Source organism: Pimephales promelas, chromosome 22 (genome assembly GCF_988280905.1).
Source record: "Pimephales promelas chromosome 22, fPimPro1.hap1.1, whole genome shotgun sequence".
NCBI lineage: Eukaryota > Metazoa > Chordata > Actinopteri > Cypriniformes > Leuciscidae > Pimephales > Pimephales promelas.
In genome coordinates this window covers 30,253,896-30,269,293 of record NC_142790.1, presented here as the reverse complement: position 1 = coordinate 30,269,293, position 15,398 = coordinate 30,253,896, and the positions used below count along the sequence as shown (strand labels likewise).

General features: G+C 41.5%; 1 protein-coding gene across 2 annotated transcripts; it reads right to left on the bottom strand.

Annotated features, from left to right (window-relative positions):
* Window positions 1–789: 789 nt before the first annotated feature.
* Window positions 790–15,288, bottom strand: LOC120467793 (receptor activity-modifying protein 3). 2 transcript variants are annotated; one of them, XM_039656300.2, is made up of 4 exons: window positions 14,820–15,288; window positions 4,703–4,732; window positions 4,461–4,611; window positions 790–2,694 (listed from the first exon to the last, which is right to left on the bottom strand). In XM_039656300.2, the coding sequence occupies exons 1-4, from the start codon at window positions 14,863–14,865 to the stop codon at window positions 2,439–2,441; spliced, it is 483 nt and encodes a 160-aa protein (XP_039512234.2). In that variant the 5' UTR covers window positions 14,866–15,288; the 3' UTR covers window positions 790–2,438. The 2 variants fall into 2 exon arrangements, with proteins under 2 accessions (XP_039512234.2, XP_039512233.2); XM_039656299.2 differs by having other exon boundaries at window positions 791–2,694; window positions 4,703–4,735; window positions 14,820–15,286.
* Between the last annotated feature and the right edge of the window lie 110 nt (window positions 15,289–15,398).

Genomic DNA, 15,398 nt, shown 5'->3' with positions numbered 1-15,398 from the left:
CCAGTGTCTGAAACCCAGTTTCATCACAGAAACTCTTACTCTTCATTTCCTCACAGATTTCACAATCAAGCGGCTCACAGAAACGCCGTCCAACATGTGGAAATGCTACTTGAGAAAGCCTTCGCATTCACTGACTTTTGCAGCAACGTTACATAAAGAAATCATGAATGTCATTGAAATTCAGCACTGAAAGAGTCCGCTGATGCTTTATTAATGAGTGAAATACATGAAGTGAAGCTCGTCTGACCTGTGAACCCTTCATTAATATTATATTTCTCTGAGCCAGACCTCATTTACCTGATGATGAAGGTGCGATTCACAGACACACTCCATTGAACTCAGTGTGTAACATGACCAGACGACAGCAGACGCATCACTTCCTGCCACACCGACACAATGGAGACTAATATTAGCAGAACACAGGGTTACTCTAGAACCTTCATGAAGAGACCCGACATTCAGATGCTTCAGGAGAAAGTGTGTGTGAGAGAGTGTGTGTGTGTGTGTGTGTGAGTGAGAGTTTGTGTTATTGAGTATGTGTGTGTGTGTGACTATGTGCCTAAGTGTGTGTGTGTTTGTGAACATCAGTGGCATCTTTAAACCTTTAATAATGGCACATCAGCAGTGTCAGAGTGGAAATGTACTGTATTCATCATGAACGTTATTTACAGATGCATCACTTCTGTTCGGGATCATTGAGCAAACGAATTATAGGACCCAAATGTGCTTCATAAATCTTAAAGAAAAAAAAGAAAATGTAATTAGATATTGACCCAAAGCTCCTATTAAAGACAGGCCTAGTTTCTTCCGATGAAATGTTTATAGTTCTCTATAAACACCAGCCTTCAAAATAAACACTGCAACGTGAATTATGAATCAACTGAATGTGCTCAGAATCACAGCGACAGCTCAGAATAAATAAGGCCCAAACAGAATAAATCCGATCATTTATTATCTAACTCATGGAAGAAACGCTCGTCTGACGGAAACCTGTTAAAATTAGCTTGGTTGTGGCTCTGTGAACTTGCACTCAGTAGTGTGGGAATCTAGAGTCAACAGGAAGAGCTGGAGGCGTTCGGCTGCGAAAACACTCAGAGTCGACTCTTCTGCTCCGATAACACACATGGATGGAAACCAGGCCTCACATATTCAGGCATTCAAGATTTATGCATTTGGATAAAAAACTTAAAGGGTTACTTCATCCAAAAATCATTCTGTCAACGTTTCTTTTTTCAAACCTAAACGACTTCAGTCAGCTTTATTTCTACAGAGATAGAGATTGTTTTAAAGCAGCTTTAGAGTGATAAACAGGAGAATGATGACTTTAAAGCAGCTCTAAACACACAACGATAAAGTCAATGGTCACCAACATTCTTCGAAGCATCTTCTTCTGTGTTACATTGAGAAATGAAGTTATACCGTACATGCTTTGGTACGAGTTTCATGTTTGGGTGAACCGACCCTTTAATATGATGCAAACTTGTCAGTCATTTATAAATGAAACAGGTCAGATTTCTGAAATGTGTTTAACCAGCTTCATATATTTATCATCAGCTAATCTCGTGTGTTTTAACTAACTGAATATAGTTTTTCCATGCAGTCATTATTTTTCCAAAGTTCATACTTTTTTGACCTGAATACATTTTCTTAATAAACACATTTATGTTGATCCTACAATTGGAATAAATACATTTTGAAAACATGATAGTTGATAATGAGCTATGCCATGATTTTCTGTGTTTCATTTAGGCATGAACATTGAGATTATAATCCAAATGGATTTTAAATGCATTCATCGGACATTCATGTGTGTGTGTGTGTGTGTGTGTGTGATGAAGACCCGTCGAAGCAGTGGTTTATGATTGTGCAGCTCTTTTGGTGAAGTCATAACCAACCCGTTTCCTGTCATTCATCGGCGCGATGGGAAAGACGTTTATATCCTTCCTGCGGCTCTGACTCGCTCGTTCTGCAGAGTACGAGGCCAGGCGCTCAAGAGCTACTATTGTCTTTTGTTTGTATCCTTAAGTCGCACACAATACACGGCTTTTCCTCCTCATATAAATAATCCGTCCTCCTGAAAGAGCCGCGATTGGCCGAGCTCTCGCTGGGTTCGAACATTCCTGCTTTCCCGTGTTTTCCTCGGATCACAGCAGTCGTTGTGTTTCACAGGAATCCGTTCATTTCAATGATCAGAGAAGAAAACAAGCTCACCATCACTAGATGAATGAACCGGCGCTGTGTGTCGGACTGATAATGAACGCTCAAACTGACTCGACAAACACTTTCACAAACGGCCTAATTCTACCTTATTTAATTAAAACATTAAATAACAGCCGACGATCCGGAGATCCTGGCGCAGGTTCACTCACGCTGGAACCGATTCAGTGATTCAGGACTGAAGCGTCTGGCTGGAATAAAGAGTCACGTGACCTCTGACCCTAGGCCAGGACGTCGCTGCGCTTGCTGCTCCACACCACCAGCGCCACCATGGCCAGCGTGAGGAAGACGGGGATGAGGATGAGGAGGGTGAGTGTGTGTTCGGGCGGGTCCAGGAACACCAGCGGGTCCAGCGTGCAGTTGGAGAAGAAGCGCTGGTGGAGGCCGATGATGAAGCGCTCCACCTGCGGGTTCGGCCAGAAGCAGCCGATGCGCTCGGCGTTCGCCTCCGTGCAGAACGAGAACATGTGATACTCCCTGAGGACAGGCAGAAAACACACATGCACATGTCTTCATTTAGCCGATGCTTTTATCCAAAGCGACTTACAATAGGTTATATATGTCAGAGGTCGCACGCCTCTGGGTCAACTAGGGGTCAAGTGTGTTGCTCAGGTAAACATTGGTGTCTCACAGTGGATTCGATCACACCAAAGGCATGTGTCTGACCCACTGCGCCATCATGGCTGCGCGTTATACTGATATCATGGAGGAAACACACAATATACTGATATCATACAGTTCCTCTCGTCTCTCAGGAGCTGATTGCCCTCCTTCATCCCCAGCTCCTCTCGTTTATATTATATTAGATTTGAGTCAATCACATTATATTCTAACTGTCAATCATATTTGATGATAATGGTCCTGACAGGACACACGTTATTACTGACATCATAAGAGCAGCCCTTTGCTTTTAACATTAATCAGTGGATCAGTCATTTCCTTCAGTCAGAGACAGAGCGTTTTAAATGAATCTGTCGATCACACACACACACACACACACACACACACACACACACACACACACAAGCTCAACGCTTTATTACACTAATAAAGAAGCCGCGCTCATTCCTTTTTCAACGACATCATTTATATCATAATACGCAGACGCTCTTACTTACACTAAACTCCTGATCGAACAATGAAAACACGAAACTAATACTGCTATAAAGAACATGGAGACTGAATGTGTGTGTGTGTGTGTGTGTGTGTGTGACTATTAGTGCCGTCCACACTGAATCTCTATTAGTCATGTGATCGTATGAATCGTTCATCAGAGGCTGAAGCGAACACACACACACACACACACACACACACACACACACTGTCATCTGGAGAAATGACATGAGGAGTGCGTGAGACACGTTTGAGCCGATGAATCTCCAACACTGAGATCTAGCAGAACACACACACACACACACACACACACACACACACGCGTCTGTGGGAAAATGACCTCCACCACTTAATAAATGAAGTTAAAGTGGTGTCCTGTGATTGATATGCAAATGAACGGATGTGTCTGAGCTGTGAATGGTCCTCGAGGATTGAGGTCTGGACACACTCACACACTCACACACACACACACTCACACACTCTCAGTAATTGGGGTCGTGTTCTGACCCGCTAATGGCCGGTCCAGCGGGTCAGTGAACGCTCATTCATATCCGAGTATTATTATCAGCAGGATTAAGACACACACACACACACACACACACTTCACCGTGCGATCAGACGCTAAAATTAAAAAGTTATTTCTCAATGTTACATTGGATCGTTCTTCAAACATTAGATTAGAAACAAGTTTAAAACCGTTAAAACCTTTCCGAAAGAAGCAGAAAGCGCTCCATGAATGATGTATTAATAATGTTTGGAGAGCAGATAGCTTGATCAGACGTTCTGGAAGAAGAGCGTGACGTGTTCGCTGTTAGCTGAGACACAAACTGAACTTCATCGTTAATTGTTTAAAAGACACTGTTGAGCGAATAATGACCGTCTACCGTAGAGAAGCTTTACAAAGTAAATTAGTTTCACATTTGATGAAGTGTGCGTCATGGATTGTGTTGTCATTAGCAGTGAAGTCAGTAGTTTAGTTTATGCGTATAAGATGATGTGTGACGCCGGCAGAGCTCGAGGTTCATCATCATACACGAGTATTCACGAGCAGCCGTGCTGGACACACTGAGATCATGACATCATCTCCTGATCTACTGACACACACACACACACACACTGATGATGTTCACCTGATGAAATGTGTGAGGTTGCATCTGTCGTCTGGATGGATCAGCTTCATGTCTGCAGTGAATCTCTCTCCACATCTGTCCATCTCCAGCAGAAGAAGACTCTGGTTACACTGGATCTGCAGCGTGTGTGTGACGGGCGGGTCAGCGCCGCCTGTGTGTGAAGAAGAGACACGCGTCAGTAGACACACACGCACCCACACACACACACACACACACACACACACACACACACACACACTCACCTGATAAAGCTCTGGCCACCAGCGCCTTCACTGCTGACAGAAGAACACAGTTTCAGTGAGCACTTTCACATCTGAGATTCTGTACAAGCATTTCACTTTCATTTAATGGAAGAATAATCAGCCAATCCCTGTTTACACCTCCTCAAATATATGAAATAAACCTGTAGGAAAACACTGTTATGAACTGAATTACTCAGAATAATAACTCTGTTTTCTATAGATGACATTTAATCATAATCGATGAACTTTGCAACATTACTGTTATTTTGTCCGTTTATTACGGAGAAGCTGCCGTATTGTATAATTGACTCGACTTTAAAGAAATTTACAACCACAGTTGTATTTTAAACCCACACCAAACTCGCCAGTCCTCCAGCAGGACCTCATGCTTTACTCCAGAGATGATGAGTGACGGACAGCGGCCGATCCTCAAGACCTTACTCCACTCAGCGCCATCAGTTCTGCATGCCACTCCGCCATCTAGACCAGCCAAGACCAGCTGAAACCAGCCTAGACCAGCCGAGACCAGCCTAGACCAACCTAAACCAGACTAGACCAGCCTAGACCAACCTAAACCAGCCGAGACCAGCCTAGACCAACCTAAACCAGACTAGACCAGCTGAGACCAGCAAAGATAATCTTAAACCAGCCTAGACCTATCCAAACCAGTCTAGACCAACCTAAACTAGCCTACACCAGCTTACACCAAACCTAAACTAGCCAACAGAAGTCTAGACCAGTCTAGTCTCCGGATCGGTCCTCGTGTTTCCAGACCTTGATTACATGTGCAGTGTGTAGTGTTCAGTGTGGTCCAGCAATGTAGAGCACAACACACACACACACACACAGGACTGGAGTGTTATTGTGCCGGATATACTGTAGCGTTTCCTGCCGGACACACACGAGGGCCGGGATAGTGTTCAGGAGCGCTAGAGTTCTGAATCCTGCGGGATCATCGGGCCGGAGTGTGTCTGTCGTCTCGGACCGCCGGAGCGCTGTGAGAAACACCCATACTGGAGTAAACCGTGCTGACGGCAGCGTCCGGACCGTCACACTCTTCAAACTCATTTTAATGGTGAAATATTACGCCTCTCTTCAGCAGACGCATCAATCTCTGCCATCCCATAATCTGTGTGACATTTCAGCCCAAAATACCAGATCATTTATTACAGCTAGTCTTGGGTGTGAACGTGTGTGTTTGTCCCTTTAAAGGCAAATGAGCTTTAGCTCCGCCTCTGTTCAGAAGAGGGCGGGGTTTTCACACGAGCTTCAGAGACTCAACACAGGCGGATCAGACTGACCCAGGATCAGGAGTAACAGCAGCTTTACGGAGAGACTTCACTGTTACACGCTTCTGAATGTTAGCGGAGACGCTTGTGTAGTTGTTGTGGAGTGATCATCTCATCATCATGTTGAACTCTTGAACTCTGAGCAGTGAACACTGCGTAGGGAATGGAACGCACCTAGTGTTTATAAGACAGCGGTCACATGATGTGCTCAATAGTGTTCAGTGTCGTCTGTGCTGACCTCAGAACAGTTTCAGGCTCAGCTGGATCTTCTCCAGTGCGTTAGAACTGGGCTCTGAACCCAACGTCGCTGGTGTGTGTGTGTGTGTGTGTGTGAACGAGCAGATTAAGGGCCGGGGATATCATAATAAGATCCTCTTCATACGGCAGAAGGAGCGAAATCTGACAGGCTGACTTTATACATGCTCTCAGAGAAACACTCACAGTCACGGGTTTCACTCTCACACTCGGCACAACTACAGCACACACACACACACACACACACACGGGAAAGGCAGATTTTCATGATACGCCCCTTTAATTCTAGCAGAGATGAGCCTCATTGGTAAACTGGCGCTTCGCTCCTGATGAATGTAAACGATGTTTCTCCTCGTCATCCTCCGCTCTAACGACTCGTGTTCTCCTGCCTGCACTCCTTATTGTTTGTTTGAACCATATTGATATTTATATGAAAAAGCTTATGCAAATGAAGCAATGAGGCGGTAATGTGTGTTGTCATAGCGACGGCTCCGTCCACTCAGAGCGGAGGGGAAAAACAATCAGCCAATCAGACGTAACGACAGGAAAGCAATTAAACTGTGCCACCAAACTGCAGATGATAAAAACAACAGTGTGTGTGTGTGTGTGTGTGTGTGTGTGTGCAAGTGAGTGTCTGTTTGTGTGTGTTTGAGAGAGGAAAAGTGTGCGTGTGCCGTGTGTGTGTGTATGTCTGTGTAAGTTTGTGTGTGTGTGTGTGTGTGAGAGTGCGTTTCTGTACGAGTGTGTGTGAGTTTGTGTGTGTGTGTGTGTGTGTGTGTGTAGATGTTTTTCTATCCCGGTGGGGTCTTAGACCTGAATGCACACAGACTCATGGGGACTGAGTGTGTGTCTGTGTGCAAGTATTTTTGTTTGTGTGTGTTTGAGTGATGTGGGCATATTCACAACAATGTAATGATCATTTTGAATGGTCATTCACACACACACACACACACACAGTAATGACAGCAGCTGATGGCGCCGCAGGATCACAGCCTCAATTAAATTCTGAAATGAAGGTGTTCGGCTCTTCCTAATGGAGCTCGTCCAATTCGCCTTCGCAATCTCCTGCCGTCGCTTCAGGTTAGTGTTTCAGGGTCGAGCTGTGTGTGTGTGTGTGTGTGTGTGTGTGTGTCACTGCTCGTTCACACAAACACACTTCCTCTTAATCACTGATGGATCTTAATCAAACATGCCTGTGCTTCTTATTTACATCTCGCAGGTGCTGTTATTCAAAGTGCATCTGTGTGTGTGTGTGTGTGTGTGTGTGTGTGTGTGTATCAAACCCATGATGTTCTTTATCAGCTGAACTACAAACACTGTGTTTCACATCCTCCGAGTAAACAAATACATAATCCTCACTGGATTCTACATTTCTTTTCAAAGTTGAGCGGAGCGTTTAACAAACAAATAGAAACTTCAAAACGTAACTTTTGTGTCACTTGCCGTCTTTTTTAATTTGTGAGATTTACGAGTACATTTTTTCAGTGTAGAAATAATTACAATAAAACCATGAAAATTTCGCGGTTGTAAATAAAACAGAGGTTATTGGAGTGTGTTTTCCTGTGACTCGCCGTTTCTTTAGAAGTGTTTGTGAAATTCACTAGAGATTTCTGTTTCTCTCAGCACACGCTGGCAGGAAGAGGATCAGCGCTCCTGTGAGTGCCCTCTGCGAAGGTCAAGAGGTCAAGCTCAGCTGCGAAGGTCAACACTGTGTCTGAAATCGCTCCCTATCCACTATATAGTGCACTATATCGGGTGTCGTCCATTTTGTAGTGGTGTCCGAATTCTGAGTGAACGACATCATTCCCTACATTCATTCACTAATCTTACCCACAATCCTCTCTGAATTCGAGTGTATATTCGATGTACACTTGCTGAAGAGTGCATGAAAGTGCGGCACGAGCAAGTTTAAACCAGAGATTACAGTGGAGGATTTGAAAAATATCCGTTAATCGTCGGAAAGCGTATTAATTCGGATATAGTAACGGTCGCCGGAGGGCGCTCGACGACACGTCATCTGTGAGCGTGAGAGTTGCAATTTAAAGCACACTATGCACTCTCTGGTTTTTTTGTAAAACAGTGACCTCTAGAGCCGCTGTGGTGTACTTGCACTGTCGTAAATAACCGTTATTCCCCTGTTACTGCATATACTGTCAAGTGCTAGACTGCTTTTTAATAATAAAGTTGCCTATCGCGTTTGCTGGCTTATAGCGTTTTTACATGATTTCTGCAAAATCAGAAGTAAATAGCCTATAGTGTGTAGGCTACTGTATAATTTCATTCATGTTTTTTGATTGTAATGTTAAAATTACAAAATGTCAGATGACATCAATCAAGTTAAATGTACGTCGCATTATTTCATAACATTGGACGTTATGATTTAGACATGATTACAATTTATCATAATAGCAAATTGTGTTCAATTATTTACAACCTCTAGGCTTATATATGTCCTAATAATTATGTGAGATATTGACTATGTCCTCATGGTAATCGCAAGAATCAACATCAACAGCGTCAAGATTTGATTGATTCATAATCAACACAATTTGAAGTTACAGTCGGGAAGTGTACTGTTAGTCAGATAAACTTGATATAACAGTAACTTACACACGTCATAAGAAATCCGAACCAGACACAGGACTAAAGATACGTGATAAATACACATCACAACACCTGAGTTCAGCTGGCAAACTAGCTCTTGTGGCAAGCTCGGCAATAAAACATAACGGAAAAAACAACAAGACTAAGAGAAACGACTGTTTTTAGGAAGTCTGCTTAAAGCTCTGGTAATCGAAAGCTATAGACATGTGAGAATTATTGAACTGGTCTTATTATCAACAATGGATGAATGAACAGCACCGTAAAAAATTACATACCACAAGCCAGTGCAGCAACATACAATATAGAAACAACTAGTATACAAATACAAACAAGTTTATAAATAAGAGATTTACTTACAAGTCCATCAACAAGATCGCCAGGTCAGCATCGCAGTTACAATCCAGTGCAGCTTTTAAGCTCGCGCCAACGAGTGAAAGCCCGACCGAGTGGACTCTTGTCCGGTTTCTAGCACGGTCCGATTCTCTTTCCCTGTTTCGAAAGTAGCGTTGATGCGTGTGACGTCGTTGCCGTAAACCATTTCGTGATTCTCACGCGCTGTGTCAGGGGCGCCACTCTCAAACTTGCATGGCTGGTTTTTCCGGCGGCGTCCCCCCCAAGCTTTCCTACCAGGATGATTCGCCCTACTAAGACTTTGTTAACCACCAAAACGACTTTGAAGCTGTTATATTAAGGTACAGATCTTGCATAGAGTGCCTTTAAATTCGATGAAACTACAAAGCTGGCACGGAGGTATATATATGTAATTACAAAATAAAGTCATTATGATTGTTGTTGTTAATATTATTTTATAAAGTAACGTAAGATAAAAGGAGTTTTATCAGTACGCGTGACGAAGCCTTTTGTGGGACAGCTCCAACTCTCCGACGCACAGTGTAAACGTCAGCGTCTGAATTCACTCACTTCATCTCGTTCAACTCCTCGCAGATACTATAGTGCACTCAAATGCCATACACTATATAGGGATTAGTGAAGGAGTGAACCAGTGAGCGGTTTCAGACACAGCACAAGAGGTCAAGCTCAGCTGTGAAGGTCAAGAGGTCAAGCTCAGCTGTGAAGGTCAAGAGGTCAAGCTCACTGTCAAGAGGCCAAACACAGCTTGCGAAGTTCAAGTGGTCAAACTCACTGTCAAGAGGTCAAACTCAGCTGCAAAGGTCAAGAGGTCAAGCTCACTGTCCAGGTCAAGCTCACTGTTAAGAGGTCATGCTCACTGTCAAGGTCAAACTCAGCTGCAAAGGTCAAGCTCACTGCAAAGGTCAAGAGGTCAAGCTCACTGCGAAGGTCAAGAGGTCAAGCTCACTGCAAAGGTCAAACTGCTTTCAGAGAGCATGATGGGAATAAGGAAGATCGTGGCGTATATATCCTGTATATATATACATATATATATACAGTACTGTGCAGAAGTCTTATATATATACAGTACTGTGCAGTCTTATATATATATACAGTACTGTGCAGTCTTATATATACATATATATATACAGTACTGTGCAGAAGTCTTATATAAGACTTCTGCACAGTACTGTATATATACAGTATATATAAGACTGCACAGTACTGTATATATATATAAGACTGCACAGTACTGTATATATATAAGACTGCACAGTACTGTATATATATAAGACTGCACAGTACTGTATATATATATAAGACTTCTGCACAGTACTGTATATATACAGTATATATAAGACTTCTGCACAGTACTGTATATATATATAAGACTGCACAGTACTGTATATATATAAGACTTCTGCACAGTACTGTATATATATATAAGACTGCACAGTACTGTATATATATATAAGACTGCACAGTACTGTATATATATATAAGACTGCACAGTACTGTATATATATAAGACTTCTGCACAGTACTGTATATATACAGTATATATAAGACTTCTGCACAGTACTGTATATATATATAAGACTGTACAGTACTGTATATATACAGTATATATAAGACTGCACAGTACTGTATATATATATAAGACTGCACAGTACTGTATATATATAAGACTTCTGCACAGTACTGTATATATACAGTATATATAAGACTTCTGCACAGTACTGTATATATATATAAGACTGTACAGTACTGTATATATACAGTATATATAAGACTGCACAGTACTGTATATATATATATATATATATATATATATAAGACTTCTGCACAGTACTGTATATATATATAAGACTGCACAGTACTGTATATATATATATATATATATATAAGACTTCTGCACAGTACTGTATATATATATAAGACTGCACAGTACTGTATATATATATAAGACTGCACAGTACTGTATATATATATAAGACTGCACAGTACTGTATATATATATAAGACTTCTGCACAGTACTGTATATATACAGTATATATAAGACTTCTGCACAGTACTGTATATATACAGTATATATAAGACTTCTGCACAGTACTGTATATATATATAAGACTGCACAGTACTGTATATATATAAGACTTCTGCACAGTACTGTATATATATATAAGACTGCACAGTACTGTATATATATATAAGACTGCACAGTACTGTATATATATATAAGACTGCACAGTACTGTATATATATATAAGACTGCACAGTACTGTATATATATATAAGACTGCACAGTACTGTATATATATATAAGACTGCACAGTACTGTATATATATAAGACTTCTGCACAGTACTGTATATATACAGTATATATAAGACTTCTGCACAGTACTGTATATATATATAAGACTGTACAGTACTGTATATATACAGTATATATAAGACTGCACAGTACTGTATATATATATATATATATATATATATATATAAGACTTCTGCACAGTACTGTATATATATATAAGACTGCACAGTACTGTATATATATATATATATATATATATATAAGACTTCTGCACAGTACTGTATATATACAGTATATATAAGACTGCACAGTACTGTATATATATATATATATATATATATATATAAGACTTCTGCACAGTACTGTATATATATACAAGACTGCACAGTACTGTATATATATATATATATATAAGACTTCTGCACAGTACTGTATATATATACAAGACTGCACAGTACTGTATATATATATATATATATAAGACTTCTGCACAGTACTGTATATATATATAAGACTGTACAGTACTGTATATATATAAGACTTCTACACAGTACTGTATATATATATATAAGACTGCACAGTACTGTATATATATATATATATATAAGACTTCTGCACAGTACTGTATATATATATAAGACTGTACAGTACTGTATATATATAAGACTTCTGCACAGTACTGTATATATATATAAGACTGTACAGTACTGTATATATATAAGACTTCTGCACAGTACTGTATATATATATAAGACTTCTGCACAGTACTGTATATATATATAAGACTGTACAGTACTGTATATATATATAAGACTGTACAGTACTGTATATATATAAGACTTCTGCACAGTACTGTATATATATATAAGACTGCACAGTACTGTATATATATATAAGACTGCACAGTACTGTATGTGTCTATATCGCGAGCTGATCCCACCGTGGCAGAGCGACTGACTTTCACATGAAAATCTATCATATGCAAACCTCTCAGCCAATCAGATATCAGTAGAATATGAATGGAAGATGGATGTGTTGTATTATTGTATGGCGTTTCACACACACACACACACACACACACACACTCCATCGAGCCGCTGACAGTGATCACACACCCACACACACACACACTCCATCGAGCCGCTGACAGTGATCACACACACACACACACACACACACACACACACACACACTCCATTGAGCCGCTGACAGTGATCACACACACACACACACACACACACACACACACACACACTCCATCGAGCCGCTGACAGTGATCACACACACACACACACACACACTCACACACACTCCATTGAGCCGCTGACAGTGATCACACACACACACACACACACACTCCATCGAGCCGCTGACAGTGATCACACACACACACACACACTCACACACACTCCATTGAGCCGCTGAAAGGATGAATATGGTCGCAGTCGCTGCTGTTCTTCCTCTCACAGCCCGAGTTCATGATCTCCCGCCTCTGAGAGAACACACACGAGCTGCTCAAGTGTGTGTGTGTGTGTGTGTGTTTCACAACACATGCGTGTGTTTGCTAAATCACTCGTGCAACTGTCTGTCTCAATCTACAACACAACTGAAGACATCTGCACAATTAGTGATCTCACACACACACACACACACACAGGACGAGTGTGTGTGATGAAGAACAGATGCGTGCCGCTGTTTCGCTGCTCAGACGAGATGATAACAAATCACATCCAACTTTCCACATGCAGACACACTTCAGACGAGGAGACGCTCGTTTCTCATGACACACACACACACACACACACACACACGCACGCACACACACACACACACACACACACACACACACACACACACACACGGAGCGGCTCTCGTTCGCATTAGGATTGCAGTGTGTTGATTCATTAGCAGCTCGGGATCATGAGGATGAGGATCACAGAGGGATGCTGGGAAAAAGCTGCAACCTTCTCAATGACACACTCCGGCTCTGAGTGTGTGTGTGTGTGTGTGAGAGTGTGTGTGTGTGTGTGTGAGAGTGTGTGTGAGTGTGTGTGAGAGTGTGTGAGTCTATGTGTGAGAGTGTGTGAGTGTGTGTGAGAGTGTGTGAGAGTGTGTGAGTGAGTGTGTGAGTCTATGTGTGAGAGTGTGTGAGTGTGTGTGAGAGTGTGTGAGAGTGTGTGAGTGTGTGTGAGAGTGTGTGAGAGTGTGTGAGTGAGTGTGTGAGAGTGTGTGAGTGAGTGTGTGAGAGTGTGTGAGTCTATGTGTGAGAGTGTGTGAGTGTGTGTGAGAGTGTGTGAGAGTGTGTGAGAGTGTGTGAGTGTGTGTGAGAGTGTGTGTGTGAGAGTGTGTGAGTCTATGTGTGTGAGTGTGTGTGAGAGTGTGTGAGTCTATGTGTGAGAGTGTGTGAGTGTGTGTGAGAGTGTGTGAGTGTGTGTGAGAGTGTGTGAGAGTGTGTGAGAGTGTGTGAGTCTATGTGTGAGAGTGTGTGAGTCTATGTGTAAGAGTGTGTGAGAGTGTGTGAGTGTGTGTGAGAGTGTGTGTGTGAGTCTATGTGTGAGTATGTGAGCGTATTTACATGTCTTCATTTAGCTGATGCTTTTATCCAAAGCGACTTCTAACTGTTATATATGTCAGAGGTCGCACGCCTCTGGGTCAACTAGGGGTCAAGTGTGTTGCTCAGGGACACATTGGTGTCTCACAGTGGATTCGATCACACCAAAGGCATGTGTCTTACCCACTGCGCCATCACCACCCCATGTGAGTCTATGTGAGTGTATGCGAGTGTATGCGTGAATGTGAGTGTGTATGTGAGTGAATGTGAGTGTGTATGTGAGTGTATGCGAGTGTGTATGTGAGTGTATGCGAGTGTGTATGTGAGTGTGTATGCGAGTGTATGCGAGTGTGTATGCGAGTGTGTATGCGAGTGTATGGTTTCAGTGATGAACGTCCCTGTAACCCTTCGATGAATCAGTTATTAAACCACAAAGAAAATCCTAGTGTTTATTTCTAATAATTTGACTAATTTCTAATCTTTTCGGTGTTGCAATAAGAGAAGTTATACTGTCTCAAATAATAATACAAAAATACATCATATGTTATAATTAGTAATAGTTTACTATTTATTAATTATAAATAGTGTGTGTGTGTGTGTAATCTGCTGACTAGAGCTACAGCAACTCCTGAAACATCACAGCAGGACACACACACACACAAACACACACACACACGTTTATTCCCTCTTAATAAAGACCCAAGTGCGTTTAAAATAATAAACTGACATGAAAAGGTAAAAATAGACTCACCGAAAATCAGCGAAAGTTTGAAGAGTGTCAGGAGATGCGGATCCATGATGAAGAAGCGAGTTTGATTCAATCACCTCAAATCTCGGAATACACTCATCGTTCATATCCAGGCAAACGGGTTCATGCGACTGACTCTGGAGCGCGGGAAAACATGCTCTTCATCCGTCAATCATCATCATCACCATCATCATCATCGGTCTATCGGATCCAGCAGAAGCAAACGCGGAGCTCCGACACTGAAGCTGTGTGTGTGTGTGTGTGTGTGTGTGTTTCCTCTCTCTCTCTCTCTCTCTCTCTCTCTCTCTCTCTCTCTCTCTCTCTCTCTCTCTCTCTCTCTCTCTCTCTCTCTCTCTTCCTACTTCAAATCATACGAACAAAACACAGATAAGACAGAATTATTAATCAAACATTAATACTCTCTTGCTTAAATATATATTCGGTATAAACAGTAAATATTAGCCTGTTAATCGATCAAAAAAAACCTTTTTTTTTTTAAAAAATATAATTGTATATTTTATATAAGACTCTAAAAACACTGGGTTTATTTGTGAACGTTAAATATAAAAATACTAATATTAT

Bases quoted from the DNA above. Each gene is read 5' to 3' on its own strand.
- LOC120467793 (XM_039656299.2), bottom strand. From the start codon at position 14,865: ATGGATCCGCATCTCCTGACACTCTTCAAACTTTCGCTGATTTTCG. The intron at 4,736-14,819 runs GTGAGTCTATTT...TTCTTCTGTCAG, and splicing joins CAAACTTTCGCTGATTTTCG to CAGTGAAGGCGCTGGTGGCC. The intron at 2,695-4,460 runs GTGAACATCATC...GCCTGTCCTCAG, and splicing joins AACCTCACACATTTCATCAG to GGAGTATCACATGTTCTCGT.